Genomic DNA, 23,693 nt, shown 5'->3' on the forward strand with positions numbered 1-23,693 from the left:
TCCTGGTGGTTAAGAGTAAAATTACACGTTCGGGCAGCTTGCTCGACCCAGACAAGGTAGCCCGGTAATTCGGCTTGAACACAGGGTTCGATGACGACATCTGTCGGCCTACGCCGGGACTAAGAACACGTTTTCAAAGTCAGGCACCATGTAGTAAACGTGGCCAGAAGTATGTTATAGCTCGGCGAGTGTGTGTTACCTTACAAATGAGCTAAGTAAATTTGAATATTCTACGAAAAACAATAGCTTATTAAATGCTTATTTGGTGTTAGCTTTATAAATCTCTGAGTGAGGTTTTGCACTCATTTAGGTCTACCGTTAGAGTAATTTCCTCTGTGCTTTGTGTATTTTGTAAAATTTACAGAAAAAATTCAAGTAAACAAGAAAAAAATATTATATTTCGTAAAAATGAAATGGTTCCAATAAGTTTATGTACCGTTTTGTATTTTTAATATAAATATACCACAACAAATGCCCTATAACGATAGAATCAGGCTTTACAACCGACAAGGCTACGAAGAAATAGAAATATGAGTTAAGCTTGCATGTAATTTAGAGCTTCCAGCAAAAAAAATCTGTGAGTATTTTCAAGGCAGCGGTGTGGTTTTGACAGAGCAACAATTGGTTTGGGTAAGACAATATAATTTTAAAATAACTATAAATTCTCTCTAATCTTGCATGTAATTAGCATATAAAGTTATATCATAAACTTGTCACAGTTACACTTTTTTTTTAGTATTTATTGCATTTACTTACATTTATTTATTTATCCTATTGCAGTGAAATCTAGAAAAATAATATAATCGTCTATGCATGCAAAATCATCATTAATGGCCATCTGTGCCCAAGTTAAATCAAACGTTGGCTAGCATAGATGTCCTTTTACTAAGTTACTCTTCATAAACCATAATTAAAAGCAACCAAATATGGTTTTAGGTATAAATGTTAGAATATTTATTGTGAAAAATTATTTTTTAGTAAAAATAAAAAGTTATTTCTCAGCGAAATACGTATTATTTATTTTTATTTAAAATAAAACTTTATAATGTCAAGTTGCCATAGTTTATAAAATAAATTATGCTGATATTTGCTTGAAATTATACATTATGAGCTTCGTGGACTCAATTGAACTCTGGAGTCATAAATACCCCTACAAACATGTTTTCCAGTGCTTTGACAAGTCATTTTTTTATCCACTTATTTAATTTTATTTCAATTTTATATTCGATTTGATTAATAGCCAATGTTTTCAAGAAAAAATGTTTAGGCTTCATTTCACTTTCATTTTTTTTTTTTTCGTTTAAAAATATGAAATGGGGGTTATTTACCTATAAATTTAATGGGACGTTTAATGTTGGAATGTAATGTTGGAAAGTAATGTTGGAAAGCTATTCAACGAACGGTTTGCAAAGCATTATAACTAATGGAGGTACTAGGACAAAGCAACACCGGGTAAAAACCCAGTTTTCAGTGCCAATTACTGCTGTCGACGGCAGATTGGGGAACTACAATAATTCGAGTGAGTGAGAGAGAGGTGTGTTTTGACCGGTTAGTGGGAATAACAGTGTGGGATATTATGGTGAAAAACTTAACTGCAAGTGAACCCCTTTCAATGTTCTGTTTTTTCCGCAATTTTACAGTATTTTCAGGCATATAATTCTGACAACGATTGTCAACAAAACGTTATTTTCTCCACCAGTGTCAAATTGCGTCGTATTCATCATGGCTGCCGACTATGGTTTAATCCAAGATGGCCTCTCACTAGCAGCCTATACATCTCTAGGTCATTGATTGGTATCAACCATTGAACACGATCTCTGGAATCAAGGTCGTTCAATCGGTTGATGTGTGCAATCGTTTAGGAGTCCATCGAACATGTACAGGCCAGTCATGACGATACGTTCTATGAAGATTCTCAATGGCGGAAGGTTTAATCAAAGTAATTTTATGGATAAACGTCGTTGTTGGATTACACTGTATGTCATACAAGTAAATGAAGAATGTACAGTATAGATACATACATAAACACACAAAGAAAACCCCACAATCGGTTTATGTCAGTTGGAAATCTGTGGCTGTCAAAATCAGTTGATTTTGCCTTGTTATTGGTGTATTTATTTATTAATATTTACTGTCCGTTCTTGAATTTTTTTTATCTGGCTTACACCGTAAGCCAGCAATGGCGAATACCGATTAAATTGCCTTAAATTCCTGGAGATGATCATTTATAGCGGGAGTATTAAACTATTTGATGTGCATCCATGTTTCCCACCAATCTTTTTTTTTCATTACCTCTTATCAGTGAAAGAAACTTGTTCCACGTTTAACTCAGCCAAATATTACAAAAAAACACACACACACACACACGCGCGCGCACTGCAATACATGACGTACAGTATTTACTGAAAAATAACCTCGCCACGAAAAAATAAATTTCAAAAATTGCAATATTAGGAAAATGGTATATTGGATTGATACTTTAAAAAAAAGCGCAGCATAGTTTCGCAACAATAATGTTTCTATATTCTAAACGGGCGTGCAGGTTTCTGACGTAGCAGTAAAAGGTTGCTCTGGGGGAAGGCGCTTACAGGTAAACTGCAGGGACTGCAGGCAGGCGCAGAGCCTCGCGTGTGGAGGCCACACAGCAGCTGATGCATCGGCCAGTGACGTCCTCGTGGTCCCACGCCACTTAACAGTTTCAGACACGCGGAACAGTTACAGACACGCTGCTGCCCTAAATGTGCGCAGTTCAACCTCAGCGTTGTTATTTTTTATGTATTACAGAAACTTAAAAAAAAAAAAAAAACTAATGATGTGCTGGCTGCACATCAATTTTGATAAAATCCCGTTTGGTTTAATTTAACCCTTTCAGTCTATTCGTCCACTGAAGTGGACTATTTAAATCGCATTGATACGTGGAGTACCTTAAATGTGTATGTTAATACATTCTAGTAGATGTCTTACTTTATGGCTATGAATTAAATTTTATTTCACTTTAATTATTTTAAAATTATAATCATACAATAACATTACAATTAAAGTGTAAGATTATTATTACTACACAAAAAAAAAGTTTGGTTACAATAAAAAAATTATAATTATGTATGTCTTAGGAATTGACAAAGTGTGACTGAAAGTGTTAATTCAGATTATTTTTTCACTACAAAAATTTATTTACCCCTCAGGAAAGTCTAGAATCCAAGCATACAAATATTGCAGTAAAAAAATTTACATCTTGGTATTTATTTTAGTTTTTTTAATTAAATTAGTTTTCAGACCTGTGTGATTTAAAACTATGTAATGTATGATGGTTACTGTATAAGTCTAGTATTCGAAGTAAACTTTATCGCGTTTAATTTACGTGTGTTTTATTGCATGCATAACTGTGAGAAACTACTAATGAGCGTGCATGTAAGTTGGCAGCAGTGATGGAATATAAATTAATATAATATTACAAATTTTTGTTAATTGGTGCACTGCAAAATAGTGTTCGCTGTTATACTGGGTTCATATTCTAACCCGGGCGTTTTTGCTTTATGTTGTCCCAGTACCTCCAATAGTTAAAGTTATTTGTCAACCGTTCCCTGAATAGCTTTTCAGTATTAACTGCGCAAATAAATAAGCAAAATTGAATTTATTAATGTCAAATTATTGTCAATTATATTATTTGTTCCATGGTTTCAGAAATTATGCTTGAAGGAAACACAAATTAAAATATAAAATTATTCACCAATTTTCGTAAGAAATACTCAGTATTTTCTCTAAAACGTATTTCATATTTTCAAAAATAAACATAGCCAAGTGTTGAAAAATGTTAAAATATCTTTTTTTTTTACTATCGCGAACTATATAGGATGTAGGTATGTATGTATGACGTTGATAAACTCCAACACCGTTTGACCGATCGCCATGAAAGTTGGCACATCGAATTTTTTTTTCCATTGAGAAGTTTTTTTGTGACATAATTTTTTACGTAACTCGCCGCTAGATGGCGCTGCAGCGCATCAACTTTAAACCGTTCAACCGATCGCCATGGGTAAACAGAAAAATCAAGGGTCTCAGACACACAAACAGCAATTTAACTTGCGGACAATACATCAGCCTGTTTTCAGCAGCTAGTTTTCTGTAAAAGTAGAGAAAAAGTTTATTTGACGTGAATACGTCTTTAAAATTGCTTCCACAGTAGGAGGCAATTCAAAAAAATGAATGATAACAAAATCGGGGGATACAGTCTGGTGTTGCAGCTACATATCTATAATCTCCATCCAAAATTTAGTAACACCACTGGATAGCTAAAGGATCAAAGAATTCGTTACGCTAAGAGAAGACTGTGACGCATCGCGCGCGGTGGAGGGGGAAGCGCCGCCATTTTGAGGTCAATTCGCTGCGTTTCGAGATTTCCATTTAGTATAACTTTTGACTCGGAGAAGCTACGACGTTCGTTTGAGTTTCAATCGTCAGCTCTCGTCAAAATCTATCGATTGCGTATATAAAAAATTAGTTTAAAATAGTTACAGTGAATATATATGGTGTTAAAATAAAAATACGGCCTATACGCGACTTATTAGTGTTCAAACAAGATTATAACATTTATAAAATAGCGTATTTTATATTTTGTATAGAAAATATAACCTGTTACGTACACGTTTTCACGTACAAGACACGGCCGTGTCCATGACACATCCATACCTTTTTTTTTGTTTTGTTTTGTTTTGTTTTTGTGTGTGGCGGGAACTTACCTTCGGAGATGAGCCGCTCCCGGATCTCCCAGGCGAAGATGGTCGGGTTCTCGCGCTTGTACTGCTCGATCTTGGAGACGACTGCGGGCGTCGCGACCTTGGGCTTGCTGCCGCCGATCAGGCCTGGAGGTCTCAGGGTGCCTGCGAACACAGCAGGGGCGCCGACACGCTCGTCACTACGACCACTCCGACCACTCCGACCACTCAGACCACTCAGACCACTCAGACTACTCAGACCACTCAGACCACTCAGACTACTCAGACTACTCAGACTACTCAGACCACTCAGACCACTCAGGCCACTCAGGCCACTCAGGCCACTCAGGTCACTCAGACTACTCAGACTACTCAGACTACTCAGACCACTCAGGCCACTCAGGCCACTCAGGCCACTCAGGCCACTCAGGCCACTCAGGCCACTCAGGCCACTCAGGCCACTCAGGCCACTCAGGCCACTCAAGCCACTCAAGCCACTCCGACCACTCCGAGAGGGTCGTGCGCCGCCCGACCACCATGCACGCTCTCGGAAATCACTCCAGATTCACAGACCCTCTAACGAAGAATCCACCTCAAACACACCATCACCACTTCAATGTATCAAACAACTGAAATATTCGGGGAAACCACGCGGTATTTCGACTTCAGAGGTTGTTTTTTTTGACGTGACAACGTCTAATAAATCGATGAACGCCGGCTGCACGCACGATAAAGTGTCCCGTTACGCTGTGTCCCGTTACGTCGTGTCTCATTACGCTCATTGTAGGCTTGCGCTGCATCTGTCTCTCTTCCACTCGATTGGAACAACCATCGATTTGACTTTTGCTATCATCGTCCTATCCTTAACAGAATAATACAGATTGGAAGAAGTTAAATAGCAAACATGTATAAAAGTTATAGTTAAAATAATCTGTTCGTTAAAGTAATAAACATATTTGAATTAATGAGTGCAAATAAAAGTAAATTGATCAATTAAATTGTAGATTTAATTTCACTCCTTCTTTATATCTATACAAAATAGTGATAATTCAATAAAAATTATTCAATTTTATTCATAAAAGTATGCAATCATATCATCGTTTTATTATGACGTCACGTTAAACTATCGTCCGTAAACCGACTTCACAGACAACCAATTTTTTTCGTTCCAGAACACGCAAACACGCCCTTGTACTGTGCACTCAATCAGTTTATATATTTATTATTATTATTTAGCTAATACACCAACGAGTTTTTCCTTTCAAATGTTGTTCAAAGTTTAAGTGAATCCGATGCCCGTAAATTTGCGAGTGTAGCCGTGAATTTACGAATATCTCTGGATCCTTTGTAAACCAGCGTTATTCGTAAGTTGAAGGTGAACCATTTTAACGTTGTACGGCCTAAAAACCGTGCAGCAGATAAAGGCAAGTTCTGTTACTCGAAACAATAATAAAAAAACTGTTCTCTATTCTCAAACAGAAGAGACAGTAACTAAATATGGAAAATCTTGGATTCAACCGGTGTTTTAATCCATTAAAATTTTCTATCATTTCATTTTTTAAATTTTATTTTTGTTAAATCAATACTATAAAATAAAAAAAAGAATGCCTGAATTTAATAATGAATGGTAGTCCTGTGAAGTCACCACCACTGTAATAATACCGTAGATTGACACTATGTTCTAGTCCTCAAAATAATCTAAATTCGTCATCTCAACCTTTACAAAGGCAAATTTACAACATAACTTCAGACAAATTGTTATAGAATAAAAACTGCTAAAACTAATTGGTTCCTGTCTCTTCCCTTTTAAAATATTCCTAAAGAAAAATCACTCTTTTAACGATGCAAACAGTTCCACGTGCTTAAATAACAAACAAAAAAAGCATACAAATTGTCAGAACCCCAAACAGCATGTCACCTACTTGATAGTTGTATTAACGTTAAACAAACCCTTTTAACAAGCTATCACACAGGCGTAATCAATGAAAATTACCCAATAAATTTTCACAATGAAACTATAGAAGTATTTGTTAAAAGAACTGGTGTCTATTCTAATGTTAGTCACTCTGATTTTTAAAAAAAAACCATAGATGTATAAACGGTAATGCTACTAATTGGTTTGATGGCTTGAATAGAACTCCTCGCTGGGGAAAAATAACAAAAATTCCATTATAATCAAGGTATCGATAAAACAACTATTTTAACAAGACAGCAGCAACATAAAAGCATTGAAATTCATAAAGAAATATTTCCAACCAGTATAATGAAAATATTATTCTTTTAATACATTATTCTAAAAATAATGATTGAAATTAATAATAATAATTTGAGCGAGTCATTCAGTACTCGTCAGAGATAGCTATGTAACATAAAACCTCGGTAACGAGCAAATAAATGTGTTCTGATGTTGCAAATACACTTAAAATACGAAAATAGAACACGAAATTAAACATAGAATTATTTAAAATAATGCTGAGCGTGATAAATATACGAAAATTGTAATTTAAACTACATTTTTGGACGTGAATCACACGTAGTTTCTACACTTGCCACTAGAATTCAATGCCAGAGAAGCTACGACTACTATTAGTCTTTTGATTGGCAAAGTGAAAGATTAAACTATATAATGGAACGGCTCCAACAATAGCGAAAAATACTTGAAAAACTACTAAACGCCTGATTTGTACCTGATATTCGACAAGGAATTTTTTAAAAAAAAATACTGTCCATCTTGTTAAAATTTATAACAATTAATATGAAAGAGTTTCCCTTTGTCTTTGCGAACCTTTTGGTTCGCACCATCCGCCACAGATAGCAGGACCGTGGTTAAACATTTTCAGTCCATGCACTTAGCCTACTGTTCTTTTCACAAAATTACTGCTACCAAATGCTAAGCTCCAAGAGCTAAGATGTTACGTATGAAAAATTTAAATTGCTAGCAAAGAAACCTGAACAAAAAACTGAAATAGTTAAAAAAGAATCCATTCTAATAAATTTAAATTTGGGTTATTTGATATCCTTTACCTCTGGCGTACATAAATATTATTAACATGGTAGAGATTGCTTACACCTACTCGGAAACGTCTTACCATGCATCTCATTGTAAGAAAAATTCTTTGTTAAAACTAAATTAATTTAAGTAATAGTTTATACAATAAATGGGAAATAAAAAATTAATTCCAAGTACCTTTCCTAAGTTTTTATTAAAAAATATATATCAAATGCATAGCAAATTAAACGATATTTGTATTGTAATTTTTCATTTAATTATTGCATTAGTAACTTAATGAATTCTTACACTTTTACTCATGATTAACGTCCGGGATAAATGTTTGTATACTGCATATATTTATGGCAACTGTAAGAAAAAATATATTTACACTAAAAACTACTCCTATATTAAATTTTTTCTATCAGTACTCCAAAACTACTGGATTGATTTCAATAAAAATATTTCATAACAATGTATAGGATTAACTAAAACATTAGGCTGTATGTATATCGTTTAGAAATTCCCAACCTTAGGAGTCAAAAATAATATTTGTGTTAATAAGATTTTAAAAAAATCATATTTCCGAAGTAATCGAGCATAATGTTTACTCTTTTTAACATTTTCTGAAATTCTACGCCTAGCGGGGGTATAGAAAGTAGGTTTGGTTGCATGTATTTGTAATATTTATTCGTAATTAATCGTTATTAGAAAATTCTCTTCTTCCTCTATTTCTCTGTGTGTGCTGTTTTTCCCTTTTACGATATACTTACAAGTTGGGGTTTCAATTGCCAAATAAGTTTCTCAGTTTCTCTTCTATTACGCGCTTTTAGGTAATTTCAAAGAAATACTAAATATCGTAGCAGTTACCTACCATGGTGCGATTTTCGAAAAACATTTTATACAGTTTTACGTTGTATGGTTCATAGACCCTAAAACCATCGTCTACTAAAAGGTTATATATATATATATATATATATATAATCACTTTATGTGGACACGATAACTGTCGCAATTTTTCAGAAATCACTTCAAACTGAATCATAAAAACTAGCAGTGAAAAATGTCGGTCAAAATCGTTAATGAGCAATATCCGACCAAAAGGGTAGAAATGGGAAATGGGGAAGGTTTTTTTTTTAAAACAGATAAATCGCTTTAACTTTCATCCGTTTGAACGTATTATAACTCGTAGGAGTAATACCAAATTATTATGTTTGAATAAGTTTTTGATACGACCAACTATAAATGCAAGGGTTCAAAAAAACAAGGGTTGGAGGACAAAAAAAATTCATACCTCCCTTCTTAGGCACAACATATAATTCGTGCAAATTTTTTATTAATCTTATAATTTTTATCCAAAACTTTTGTCTGAAACAATTTTTGATATAACGAACCATTGTTCCAGAGGGTTCAAAAAATAGACGGATAGAATTTTAAAAATATTTATAATTCACTTGCCATCTACAGTGTTAAATCCTTCCTGTTTTAAAGTAAAACCTTAAATTATTATCTAAAACTTTCGTCTGAAATTATTTTTTATGTGACCAACCATTACTATGCACAATGTAGTACATATTACAAACAATTCGAATTGTCTGTTATTACAAACAATTCGAATTGTTTGTAAACCGTATAAATATTATTTAAAACGTTCTGCTGAAATAATTTTCCATACGACCAACCAAAACTGAAAGAAGTAGAAAACACAAGGTTTGGAATCCAAAAAATTATTATAACTCCCTTAGTAAGGGCTTTATCTGAAAATTTGTCTGAATCAATTTTTAATAATACAAACCATTATTGCAAGGGGTTGAAAAAACTCTAAGGGTTTGAATGATAAAATAAATAAAACTTCCTTACCCGGTACACTAAAAAATCCATTCTAATATTTGTTTAACTTTCTAAATACTGTCTAAAACTATTGTTAAACCAAATTTCTGTTAACACAACCATTACTGCAAGGGGTGTAAATAACAAGGTTTGAAATTAAAAAATAATTATTATTTTTTTTATGTATATAAAATCATATCCGTAATAATTTATTGTATGAATCCTAAACTTAATCTAAACTTTGGCTTAAACAGTTTTTAATTAAACGAATTATTACCGGGAAAATATGGATATAATTTAAAAAAAATTCAAATATTTCTTATCATTTTCTTTGTATTTATTTTAAACCATCTTGATGTTATCTTAAACCTTGGTGCAAATAAAGTTTTTAAACGACCAAGGATAAAAAATAGTGTTTGAAGGTAAAAAAAAATTATTACCTTAGTTGGCATATAAAAAGAAATTCTTTCTAAGCTATTCAATGCTAAGTTGTGAACTATTGAATGATGGATACATTGTGTTAAAAATTTTCGTAATATTTTCGCTGCATGAAAATGGGCAAATATTTAATTGATCATTTTGTAATTTTGGAGAACATAAATATGTTATGTACAATAAGTTATTAAAATGTTTCAGAGGTTTATAGATGTTTCCAAAAATTTTCCAGAAGAAGAAATAGATACTCAGAGATATACCTATGCCTGTAGGGTATGCCAAAAGTGATTTTTTTTATTTGTTTCTTAACCTTCTGGGATTGCCAAAACCATGGCGTTAGGAATTGTCAGGAGACTACATGCCATGACGTAGTTGAAGTCAACAATTTTTTACCTTGCTATCGCCATATTTTTCCGCCCAAAAACATTGCGTAAATGGTTATTGATAACATCTGATAAATACGTATGAATTATAATATCCGTTGTTAAAAACAGCCAGTTTCATTTTTAAAAAAAAAACTTTAAACTGTTTCCTCTGTGTAAATAGCCAATTATTTGGGCGTCTAACCAATATGTCGCAACAAATAGCTGAGAGAAAAAAAATGGTTTCACACGCTTACCACGTTATCATGCTAACGTATTCACCCCTTGGCCAAAAATACCCATGATCCAAAGATAACTCAAATGAAATGTGCATAGGTATGGATTAAAAAAATCAACAAATATGTAAAATTTTACAGGTCCCTGGTGAGAAAAAACACGAGAAAAAGAAGTACAAGTAAATTTTATGATTTATTTGATGTTAAATACATTAACACGAAATTTATTTTGGATTATAGGCTGCAAATGAAAAGAAAATTCACGGGTCTAAAAAATAAAATTATTTAAAAACGAGAAAACACATGTGAGCCAGACCAAGGGTTGATTGGTATTTATAATTCACGATATTTTCGAGATAAGCACGAGGTTTTGAAAATAAAATACTTGCAATCATAGCGAGTATCGCAGCAAAACCGTTCGTGACCGCGATGGCCCAAAATTTTATTGCTTCCGTGATTGATCGTGCCCTTTCCCTGGCCAACGTCCAAAAATCTCTCCCGCGACTGTGTCGCCCCTCGCCGCAGCTGACTCCTGGTAATCCACTGCGATTCCTTTCACGAGAGAAAGGAAGAGAAATTACAGCGCATTTATCAACGCGGGCGAATAATTATTTCGGCGTCTTTCATGTTTTCAGCGTGCTTTCCCAAGACTGGTCTCGCAATTTAAACAGATGACGTGTACAGAATGTTCCTGGATCCGACAGAAAATTCTTCGGTTGCAGTTCCAGCACAAAAAAAAATCAAATAATAATGGAAAACATATTTACGACTAATTTGTTATTGAATGCGCTTTCCGAGGATGATATACATCTTTGAAGTCCAAGCTGAACCTTTTCATTATTGAAAATAATTGGGAAAAGTTTTAAAATGTAATTTAAAGTCATCAGAATGAGCAACACGATATCTATAACCTAGTCTATCTACCCTTAACTTCGCTTCTTTCGAGAAATCCTGGCGTCAATCTATTAAGAAAAATTGAAACACCTGGCAAGTTAACAATGAGTACAATATCCATGCTAAAGCTGCTACAACGTCAAGTGTGGTACATTCCTAGGAAGGTATGTTTGAAAACAAAAATTTAATTTTTAATACAGGTTATCTTTGGCATAAAGATATGTATGATACTATTTTCAAACCTACATTATTATTCTCAGTCACAAAAGTTTATAGGAAATGAGGATGCAATATCTAATTATTTAAAGCATTTTTTTACAAGAAAGGTTTTGCGATGGTTTTAGAACTATTTAAATTAAGTATTAGCCATACGCGTAGTTTTCTATCTTAAATACTTTCACCTTTAAGTACTTATAAAAACATTTAATCTCCAGCTGTGAGTATCAGTCTTAAAAAAAAAATTAAGACCGTTAGAAGAAGCCTATTATGTTTTCAACTTTTATTGTGATGAACTTGTAACCAAGATGGTCGGACGAATTCAAACTCAAATTGTAGACACCCACTTTTATATGTATATAAACATACATACATTTTTATTGTAAATTTTAATAGAATTGTTTGCTTTAGTAACTAAATAAATTGTTGCATTTTAAATTTTGATTAACGTCCAGGTAAAAGGTTTGTATAAGTTATTGCACGTATTTATGAAAAACTATAAGAAATAATATTTACACTAAAAAGTAATCCCATATAATTTTTTTTAAGATTAGTCTATTATTTTGTTCCTGATTACTCCAAAACTACTGGATTTATTTTAAAGAAAATTTTTCAGAACAATGTCTGTGATTAACTTACACATTTGGCTGTACCTATATCGTTAAGAAATTCAACCCCTAAGTAGTGAATCATGGTAATTGTGTTATTAAGATAAAAAAAAACATACATATTTCCAAATTTAATCGAGCGGATGGTAATATATTATGTATGAAAACTTAAATAACTAAAACCGTTGATTCTTTTTTACCATTTTCTAAAATTCTATGCCTAGCGGGGGTATAAAAAGTAGGTTTGGTTACACGAAGAAAAAAATGTAGTGTTGAATCACCTATAACGCAATTTCCCTACGACTCCTATAAAAGTCAGATACGCAGACCCCGTATGTGTAAAAATGGTTTGACTCTTTTGAGCGGAAGTATAAAAAACAAAAAATTAAAATCTGACTAGAACCAGATAGAGCCTATTGCTTGATTCAGCCAATGAATATTATTATTTTTATTGTTGAATTGAATAGTTTCATTAGTAAATTTATGTTTTAGTTTTTATTATTTTAATATGTCTCGTCTTCAAAAATCGTGAAATTTCGCTTATAGGATTGCTGCGTAAATAAAAGGAAGATTTATTTGGTTGTCATCCAACTTTGATAGTAGTATAAAGGTCAAAAATTTAATCCATAGTGGCATCTCTCGCTAACATTTTTCGGGTAGATATAGCTAAATAAAACTGCAATGTCACCATAAATTCACAAAAATTAATAAATAAAACGTAGGTTATTATTTTAAAGCAGTAATATATTTTTTAAAAAAAATTGATGTATTATTGAAGCAATTTTGGCAAGGCGTCAATTGAACTGAAAATCAAGGCAGATTTGCGATAAAACTTCTTTTGAAAACATAAATGTTAATTATCGGTGAGTATCTGAAAATTGTGCACCTGCTATTATGTTGCATAAATTAAATCAGTTTAAATAACGTGATCCAGCCAGAACTCTAGAAGACATTTAAGTACTTATTAAAAAATGTTTGTTGCCTCACAAGGTATTTATATGCCTTGAAAATGGCAAATACAGCACACTTTTGAAGCAAAATTGTATCATAACTTTTCGGAGATGGTTTTGAAATAAGTTCTACGTGAGGACTTTCATATTACAGTGAGTGGCACCTTTTAAAAATGATATGCTTTAGAGAGCAAAACATTTTACGACTTATAAGCTAAAACAACTTAATTGCCAACTGCAGAACGACAATAATGACATGCAATCAGTTTAACCGGAACTAATCGTGTTTTCCTCCGTCAGTCACACAGTCATGAGAGCAATTACTTTACTGAGCTGATGGCAACGAATTAGAAAGTTGCGCTCTGCGTCATTGAGTATGGTAACTAATTCTTGTGTGTGTATCCGTTCTTGCCTCCTCGTCTCGTAGTTGAAGTGAATGCCAAACGGCTGAACGAAGGATAAATACTTTATACCTACCTGTTTATGAAGTACCAGAAAGCAGAATAAACGGTGCGATAATAAAAGCTCTTCCACATCAAGTAAAGTGGTTTCTTTAATGCATCGCATATTTAGAATGTTGATGCAAAATGAAAAATTATAACTTTTCATCTCAAGTCAACAACATAAAAATCATTAGTATACTTTAATAATCTCATATATTGGCGACTTTTGCTGTATTTTATACTTGGTCAATTTTTGTATATAATTTACACGAAGTTTCACTGATATGTAATAGGCCAATTTAACAGTACTGTATATATTTATAAGCTTTGTAATCACAAAAATTGTAAACATATTCGATTGAGGGTATGTGGTCTACTTAAATCATTAAAGATTTTAATTTATTAATTTAATTGGTAAATGAAATACAATAGATTTGTTAAATGGCACTGGATGGCACTGTGCATATGTTTAAATCGTTAAGAACGTACCAAAGCAGAGTCTTGTACGGAAGTAATAAGTTACCTACATCTAAACTTTATGGGAGAATTTTACGTACCAATATTTAGAATGAAATTGTTCATTGAAATTTTTTTGTAACTTGTTTTTCTGGACCTTGCAAATTTGTGATTTGTTAAGTGATACTGAAATTTCTTTGTGCCTATACAAATAATGCAATTTAAATGCAGCTCTAATAAATGGAAAACCACACTGGCAACATTTTGTTCATTACATTTTCGCTCAAAATGACTGAGCCTCATTTAGCTACAGACTGTTTCACTTACGTTGGCTATTATTTACATATGTTGCAACGGACTTTCAAACTTAGACAGCTAAATATTTTACTATAAAATCAAAAATATATATCTATACATGCTTAAGCTAGTCTTTTGCTACAAGAATATGTGCGAAATTCTCCACTTTCTTTGTACTGCCTGTCAAAGAATTCACCCAATATGACAGGTTTTTAATGACATTGAATTTTTTCGTGCATGTAAATAAACTATTTAAACAGCTCTAGAGCACAGAAAAAAACTTTCCCACAGTTGTTTTTAATGATTTTCGTGTGTCTAAAAATTGGCAATGCAATTTAATGCATTGTGTTGTACCTATAATGCTTCTGATAAGAATAATTTACAAACCTTAAAACTGTAAAGCATAGGTAGTAAATGTGTTTGAAATTTTTATGAACATTTTATATATCTAGCCGTTTCAGTAATATATAAATTTATTACTGCAAAATAATATTCACTGCACGTATTCAAACTTAAATAATATGCACATACATGTTTAGTGCTTAATCATTTGTTTAACACCCTATTCCCCTCTCCTTCCACCAATAAAAACTATTTTTTCTGGTGTTATAATAGCTTGCTAAAATTATTATGAATGTAAAGCACAAGAAGTCCTTGCACAGATTTACGCATAACAGCAATGTAGTTAATTAACCGTAGTTGTATTTTCTAGTTTTTTTGTTTTTTGTTTTGAATAACGAATTTTTTTGAATTCATAATAAAGTTGACTTTGAAGAAGTTAACTCATGTAATAACGAAAATATTTTAATTTTATATTCAAAATGCCCCAATTTTTATTAAAATACATAATATTATCACACCATCTGGAATCATGTACCAATGAATAACATACTTATGTTGACTATTTTTCAAGAATTGTGTAATATTTCATGGAATATTTTTTTTTTCCTTTCGATTTTTTGAAGAAAACCAATTTGTGTTTTTAATATTAGCGTATAATTTTGACGAGCATAACTTCTTGTAAACTAACCGCCGGCCTTGTCCATGAAATAACTGCCCCTCCACTCCGCAACAGAAACAAAATACACGGAATGAGAGAGAGAAACAGAATACAGCCTTTAAGTTGTCAAAATTGTAAACTATTTAATATTTTTATATAAACTAAAACAAGCGAGATGGGGTTTGATATGCTCTAAGGATCCAGGAAACAAACTAATTAGCACTGAAAACACCATCATAAACCTTGCATGAAAAATATATAATTTTCCTTTTTTTTAAAATTAACGGTTAGTTTTTTAAAGTATTTATTTAAAATATTTGTTTGTTTTATTTACAAATTAAAGTAAAAATTGAGATGTGAATAAAGAACTAATTAAATACTAAAATACCACAACATATTGGCTATACATATTTCTTCACATGATTGAATATATCAATTTATCTGTTTTTCTAAAACCAACTAATAAACCGATTTTGATCATTTGCATTCATAAGAACTGGTTTTTGATGAAAAAATGACGGAAAAAGAATTGATTTTTAAAAAGACCGCAACAAACGTGTGAAGGACAGGACCGTTTTGTACGAATATCGAAATGGTCGTCAAACTTTTGGCGGTTGCTGTACGCGAGGTAGCCGTTCCGTGCATGGCTGCAGCATCGCGTGCAACGCGGAATGACAGGGGTGCTCGTCTCTGTGGAGGGGATGGGAGGGTTGCAGGGGGTTTGATGAGGAGGGAGGGGGAAAGATTCGTGCAACTAAGCAGTCGAGGCAAAATGGGGAAATTACACACGGATCCGCGGTTGAATATTCAAGCTTCCTCGCATGCGTCCACCCCCCCCCCCCCCCCATCTCTCGCCCACTAGCGACGCTTCGCACGAAGTCGTCGCCTCCGGGAGGTTTTTAATTAGGGTTGCGGAGGGGGCAGGGAAAAATCACCATTGGCTCGCTGCAGCAGCAATTCCGTCGTCGGCGAACCTGCAAATCATCTAATTATCAACTGAAACTCCCCGATCTGATCACCTCAAGGCTAAGAGCATGCATGATTCGCTGCCGACTTGACGTAATCCGTGATTTGCATGGAAGCCCCAATCAGCGAATGCCCGATAGTCTTGTATATTTATTTATTTATTTATTCCCTCAAAATGCTTGCGAAAGTCGGAATTTCTTTGAACAGTGTTTGCGTGCCTGTAAAATTTGGTTTCATTTAAATTAAATAAAAAATATAAAAAATAAGTACAAATAACTAGACGTTTAGTTTTAATTTATTTTAAAGATAAAGTCCGCACATATTTTTCACTTGAAATTTTAATAATCTAATTATTTTTCTCTTATGAATAATAAATATTTTCATATCGTTGGATTAAATTAATTTTCCTATGACTTTACGTGGAAATATGTATCGTGGTTAGTAAACAATGCGTAAAGACATAAAACAAATTAATATTTGTATTGTTTGAAATTTAACTATTTTTATTTAAATCACAAGTTTCATGTTTAACACTTTATGTATACAAATATTTTTTTTAATATTAGTGTGTGCAAGAAGATGAATACATAATTAAAATAATCAACAATTAAGTACGCCATAAATTATATGGTATAACCTGACACTATTACGTCTTGTTCTGGTTTCTATATGTGTATCAATAAGCAAAAAAATCAATATTAGGTTTCATAAGAAACATTTCAATAAATTTCATAACCTAATAAATATGTGCAATTGATATTAATAATTGACTTCTCAAATAACTTTGTACATGCAGAATAAATAGCATAACAAAAATGAAATTCTAACTTTTAAGTGAGAACATATACCACATGCAAACGTGTGCTATGTGAAAATTGTAATTCGTGACCATTCTTTGTCAGCTAAGTCACTTCAGCTTCGCACCAAAATTTCGCAGTACTGACGTAAAAAAAACTGGTATATGGTACTGCTCAATTTTTGGAATGATTTGTACCTATTTTTGTTTCTATAGTAAGTATTTTGTAACTTTTTTTCCTACCAATCAATTGAAGAAAATTTTTATTTATGTTAAGATATTGTTTATACAGAAATTAGGCTTTAAATTGTTTACCAGCAATATTACGTAGCTTTAAACCTACAAAATGCAGTCACTTAAAAATGGTTAAAATGTAAAGTATAAAATGAAAACTTTCACTACATAAAAATGTACTTTTTGTAGATTTATGTATTCCAGAGGTATACAACTACACAGTATGCTTAATTTTACTACGCAAGTAATCTAAAAAACTTAGTTAGCAAATGATACTCGATTTTGTAGTTGTAAAGCTGGGAATCTCTATTATTCAGGAGAAATTTAATAATTTACTACCATTATAGAACCCTAAAAAACATAGATTTATTTTTGACATATTGTTGTATTAGTTTGCTGCAATTAAACAGTCGTTATTTGGCGCTTGATACTTTTTTACACGTCTACACGTGTAAGACCTCCTGCACGTGCGACAAACACTCGACAGTAGAATAGGTAAGCTAAGCTAGAGAAAAATAAGCCAGCTTCTGGAGTAAGTTATTTATATATAATTTAAAATTTGTGGTCATTTTAAGTGTCGGTTTTGAACGTATGGGTGAGTTGCGCTTGATAACTAATGTATATTTTTGTATAATTTTTTTTTTCAGTTTTGCATTTATATTGCATTTTGACTGTTTAAGAATTAAGCACAGTTAAGAATTCATTACCAATGGTTATTTCATTTTTTCTTCGTGGTAATTCAGTTAAATAATCTTTGGCATATTAAAATAAAGAAAAATAAAGAAAATTAGATTACATGTATATGATTTTTTCATTATAAAATACGTATAAATAGGCCTATATTCATGTTAGAAAATAATACACCTAACCCAAATATAATGTAAAAATGTCTACTTCTCTACGAAATGAGTTAACTTAAAAATCACTGGTCTAATTTAATTAAACTAATACAAAAGTTGGGTGGTTACATCATAATTAAATTAGTTATTATTTTACTATAATGCGTCAAACAACTTTAAAAAAATGTTTTTTTTTATCATAAACAATAATTGATCTCCGTAAAGAAAATACATCCATAGCTTAACTTGCCTCTAATATATTTTATATGCAACTAGCTAAACCCGGCCACGCTTTGCTGTGGCACAGTTTAATATTAATTCATTAATGTAATAGAAGAAATAAAAATGTGTTTAGCTTAAATATTTTTATTGTAAAGCTAATGGAAGGACTACATTCCTTGTTTTCCCATTTTTTGCATAAACATATAGATCAGATGGTTTACCGACTCTGGAGCACCCGACATATAACTGTCCATGAGAGAAGCATTCATTTTCTAAATTCAAACCGCACACTTGCAAAGATTGTCCTTGTGCTTTATTGATGGTCATAGCGAACGCAAGGCGTATTGGAAATTGAAGTCGTTTGAACTCGAACGCCATATCTGTCGGAATAAGTGGCATTCGTGGAAGTAATACGTCTTCACCTTTATGAAGTCCAATCAAAATTGTTGCTTCAATAAGATTATCCATTAATTTTTTAACTACTAATCGTGTACCATTACATAATTTAGGCTGACAGATATTTCGAAGCAATATAATTGGCACACCAATTTTCAAATTCAAAATATGTGGTGGTAATCCTGGAACATCGAGTGAATTGAGAAATTCCGTTGGAAAGTTCACTGCTTCATTTTGGTGCACTACTGAATCAATAGATTTGTATGTCATTGTTTCACCTTCGATTCTGTTTATAATACTATTGTTCATATCGTGTACGTCAACATTTTTAGCCGCTAGAATGGCTCTTTCGCTCAACCATGCATGATTTTTGAATTTTGTTTCGATGTTTTGGAATACCTTGTCTACTAATTCCTCTTTTGAATCTACGATGTTGCATAAATCAGATGATAAGCTGATTTTTCCTGTTTCTGGATTTGTAGGTACAGTGCCGTTACCAACTTCAATTAATTGTCTTGAAAATATGACTGCTGTTGGATCGTTCTGAAGTTTAACTCGCATATTCGTGGTTAAATGCATTTTTTTTACTGTGCTCCAAAAATTTGAATATTTTTTAATTTAAACGTATTTTTATCAATAGAGTCGAAAGAATATACTTTCAAATTAAATAAAGTTTTTTATTCTTTCTTGAAATATATATATATATATACATATTTGTGTAAATTATAGTCGTCAAGGCACAATGGTCGAGTAGCCTGATGTGCTTGAACTTCGACAATATGGTACAGCATCGTCGAGCGTGGTCACAACTAAGTTGGGTGACCATGATATTTAGTTATAGAAACTTTTTTTTCCGACTTTTCCGGTGGATTTTCCCAAACTTTTATTTCATATAAACACTCTTCTGTTAAGATGCAATGTTCTGTAAAAATTTCAATCCAAACCATCATATACTTTCCGAGTTTTGCGGCCAAATACATACGGAAGCTAAATTTTTATATATATAGATTTGTATTTGCTAAAAAAAAAAAAAAGAACTATTTAAAAACATGTCTTATGAAGCCATCCTTCTCTTGCGATCGTGAGTGAGCATCCCGCATACAACATGAAAAATAAATAATATTTACCTCGACAGAATATGTGACGACATCTGTTATCAAGAATCGGGATTACTTGCAAGTTCTTTCGCATGACAAATTAATTCTCGTTAATAAATTGTGATATTTTAGCCAGTTGGGGAATGTAGACTCGTTTGCTCGTAGCCTCGTAGCCTTGTAACCTTGTAACCATGTAGCCTCGTAGCCATGTAGACTCGTAGCCATGTAGCCTCGTAGCCATGTAGCCTCGTAGCCAGTTAGAGCCTTGTAGACTAGTAGCTTTACAGTCTCGTAGCCATGTGGCCTTGTATTCTTTTAGCCTCATAGCCAGTTGGAGACTTAAAGACTTGTAGTTTTGTATCCTCGTAGCCTTATAGCCTTATTTTCTTGTAGCCTCGTAGCAAATTGGAGCCTTGTAGAATCGTAGCATTGGGCCTTGTAACCTTGTACCCAAATTAAGTTGGAGCTGTTGGAGCCAAATATGGTAGGAGATTTGAATAATTGTAGTCTAGTATACCCGTAGACTCGTGGCCTTGTAACCTCCTATACTCGTAGCCTTGTAGCCTTGTTACCTTGTGACCTCGTAACCTCATAGACTTGTAGTTTCGTATCCAAGTAGCCTTATACTCTTGTATCCAAATGTCGCTGGAGCTGTTACATCTATATCCTAACCGTATACTGTGACTGGTCGTATCCTACTGACGGGGTCACATCCTACTGAGTTGAATCTTCGTGTAAATGTATGTCATTTTCGTTAAATGCGCTTAGTCAAGTCTTTAGTATCGTATTATACTGATGGGATCATATCCTACCGATGGGATCGTATCCATGTGGAGATATAGCATCCCTGTGAAGAGACCGTATCCCTCTGATAAAATTGTATCATACTGAGTTGCATTTTCGTCCAATGTGTGTTCTTTTCGTTAAATTTTGGTTCCTTTTTTTAATGCGCTTCCAAAGGTGCTTCCTTTTTGTAGAATGTGCATTCTTTTTTGTCGAATGTGCTTTCTTTTATGTCAAATGTGCTTCAAATGTGCTTCCTTTTGTTGAAAGTGCTACCAAATGTGCTTCTTTTTTGGCAACTGTGCTTCCTTTTTTGATGAATGTGCTTTCTTTTTGTCGAATGTGTTTCCAAATGTGCTGCCTTTTTGTCAAATGTGATTCCTTTTTGTTGAATGTGCTTCCAAATAGCCTTTCTTATTTAATGTGTTTCCAAATTTACGTCCATTGTCTGTTGTCAGATAATGATGATGATTGGTCACGTGTTTTGGAGACGCCTGATCTATACGTTTGACATCTTAAATTACCTGTTTAAAATGTGCGCCAAGTATCGAAAAATTAGACCTCTTGGCTTTATGTGCCTGACCACCTAAAGGACATGTATGACCAAGCTACTAGTTTTGCCTGGCCAACCTGTTAGATGTATTTGTCCAACCTATCTGACATGCCTGGCCACTGGCTGGGCGTACCTTGCCACCGAAATGATGTGCCTGGCCAAAAACTGGATGTGTCTGGCCACCAACTGGTCGTATATAGCCATCAACTCAATGTATCTGATCACCAAATAGTCGTGTCTAGCCATCAACTCGATGTGTCTGACCACTAACTGGTCGTGTTAGACTGACCAAAAACTGGATGCGCTTTGCTACCTACTGGATGTACGTTCCTGGCCACTAAATAGACGTGCATTGGCCACCGAGTGGGCGTACCTTGCCACCAACGGGATGTGTTAGCCTAACCAACCGACTGATGTGCATGGTCACCAACTTGACATGAATAGCTTACACAAGACGTGCCTGGCTACAGACTGACTGGATGTGCCTAACCACCAATGGACGCGTCTTGTTAATTGACTGTCGTGTGGAAATGCCCTGAAAACACATGTCAAGTAATGTAAAGGACTTGCTTCGCCTTCTAAGAAGACTGTAGAAATTTAGAAACATTTGTAATTTATTTTTGTCCTTGTAGTAGAGTATAAATTATTATATTTTTTTTTGTAAATTTTGTTGTGTTAATTCTGGAACCTCTCTTTTTTGGTCACTTTGATAAAATTATTATATTTTAGAATCGAGTAAGAAGCGAACCAAGGACGGATATTTATCTAATAAATCATTATTATAACAAGCGATTTTTTCTGAATATCTAGGTTAATAATCACGAATTTCCAATATGGCGGCCAAGAAAGCATCGGCAGCGTAGTGGTGGCTGGTAGATGAGGCATTTAAGCATCTTTTATGATTTTCGACGATGTTTAATTAAATAAGTGTATTTTTTCTATTTTTTTTTTTTTTTTTGCATTTACCAAGAATCGAATCAGGGACAGGAATCTATCGAATCAATTGGAGACTGGTAGATGAAGAATTAATGCCTCTTTTAGGGATATTTCGCCACATTTTATTAAATAAGCATGGTTTACCTAAAATTACTTTTTCATTGAGCAAGGATACAACATAGAATTGAATTTATTTTAATAAATCAATATATTAATTAGTGATTTTTTTTATGAATTTTGGAAGTTTTTCCGAATTTCTAGTTTAATATTTACGGATTTTCAAAATAGAGGATTCCAAGATGGCGGATGTGGCGTCATCCAATATTGCTGTCAACCTCTCGATCAAAGGCATCGAGTGGCATACACGCCCGAACATAGCCGAAACCTTCGATTTGTAAGCCACGATTGAGTAAGATACCATGCCATAGTTCCATAAGAATAGCATTTTCCCCGTATCGGCTATTATACACTACTTTCATATTTTCTCCGCTAGAAAAAGAACTGTCATCTCTGGTGTGCGTTCGCCAGTACTTCTTGTAATATTAACTATGACCTATTCGCGAAACTCCTCTCCTGTATACGTGCACGCAACACGAACTGCTTTGCTGCCAAGGTAAAAACATACACACCAAGGGGTAGTAAGGCCAGGTCTTCTCAACTATGATTAACTAACATAGTTTTTACAATATTTGAAGGGTAGAAAAATTTTTCAAAATTAGTTTGTTAAAATTTTTGGATATTTTACAAGGTATTTATTTATAAGTGCACTTTTATTTAAAAGTATAATTCAAAATTTCCCAACAAGTACATATATTTTGATGGGTTATTTAAGAAAAAAAAACAGTTTCCAAACCAATATACGTATGTTTTATTTTTTTTAATGTTTCATAAGTTTAATATACATAAATGGAAATACGTAGTACGATTTGATTCATCTTACTTTAAAACATTTTGTTGTAAAAATACAGGATTAACACGAGGTTTCAGAGGCAGTTAAAAAACTCAGTAATATTTAGTTTTTTTAATTTTCTACATTTTTTGTTTTAGATTTATTTTCAAATAACATGTCTCTGTTAACACGAGCTAGATATTTTCCTTTTCAAATTAAATATGTTCGCTAGCACAATTCAGACCGTCGTACTTTTGGCTCCTAAGAGTACTTAATTTTTTTTAAAATAGCGTGCTTTGCCCCGCGTGACCATTGTCATAATAAAACGGACAGTGGAGGATAAAAAATAAGATTGAGGGGGCGGGGAATCTACCTGCAGGAAGGGACAAAATTTGACACTCGCAGGCCAACACGCTAGCTTCGGGACCTTGGCGGGAACCTATATAATTGATATGTTGGCCGAGGGGTAGAGAGGAGCTTGTTTGTCCTTCGAAAACCAACCGCTACCCAACGAAGAATAATTGACGGCAATAAGTGTTCCAGCCCGGGCA

At 33.3% G+C, this 23,693-nt stretch overlaps 1 protein-coding gene across 1 annotated transcript in view; it reads right to left on the reverse strand.

The window, feature by feature from the left end:
• The window catches only part of LOC134532270 (paired box protein Pax-6-like), a 112,749-nt gene that overhangs the window by 45,224 nt on the left and 43,832 nt on the right, over positions 1 to 23,693 (reverse strand). The window contains exon 3 of the mRNA XM_063368689.1: positions 4,740 to 4,880. Coding sequence (XP_063224759.1) covers positions 4,740 to 4,880 — 141 coding nt within the window. The remainder of the gene's footprint in view (positions 1 to 4,739; positions 4,881 to 23,693) is intronic.

This window comes from Bacillus rossius, chromosome 5 (assembly GCF_032445375.1).
Source record: "Bacillus rossius redtenbacheri isolate Brsri chromosome 5, Brsri_v3, whole genome shotgun sequence".
Taxonomy (NCBI): Eukaryota; Metazoa; Arthropoda; class Insecta; order Phasmatodea; family Bacillidae; genus Bacillus; species Bacillus rossius.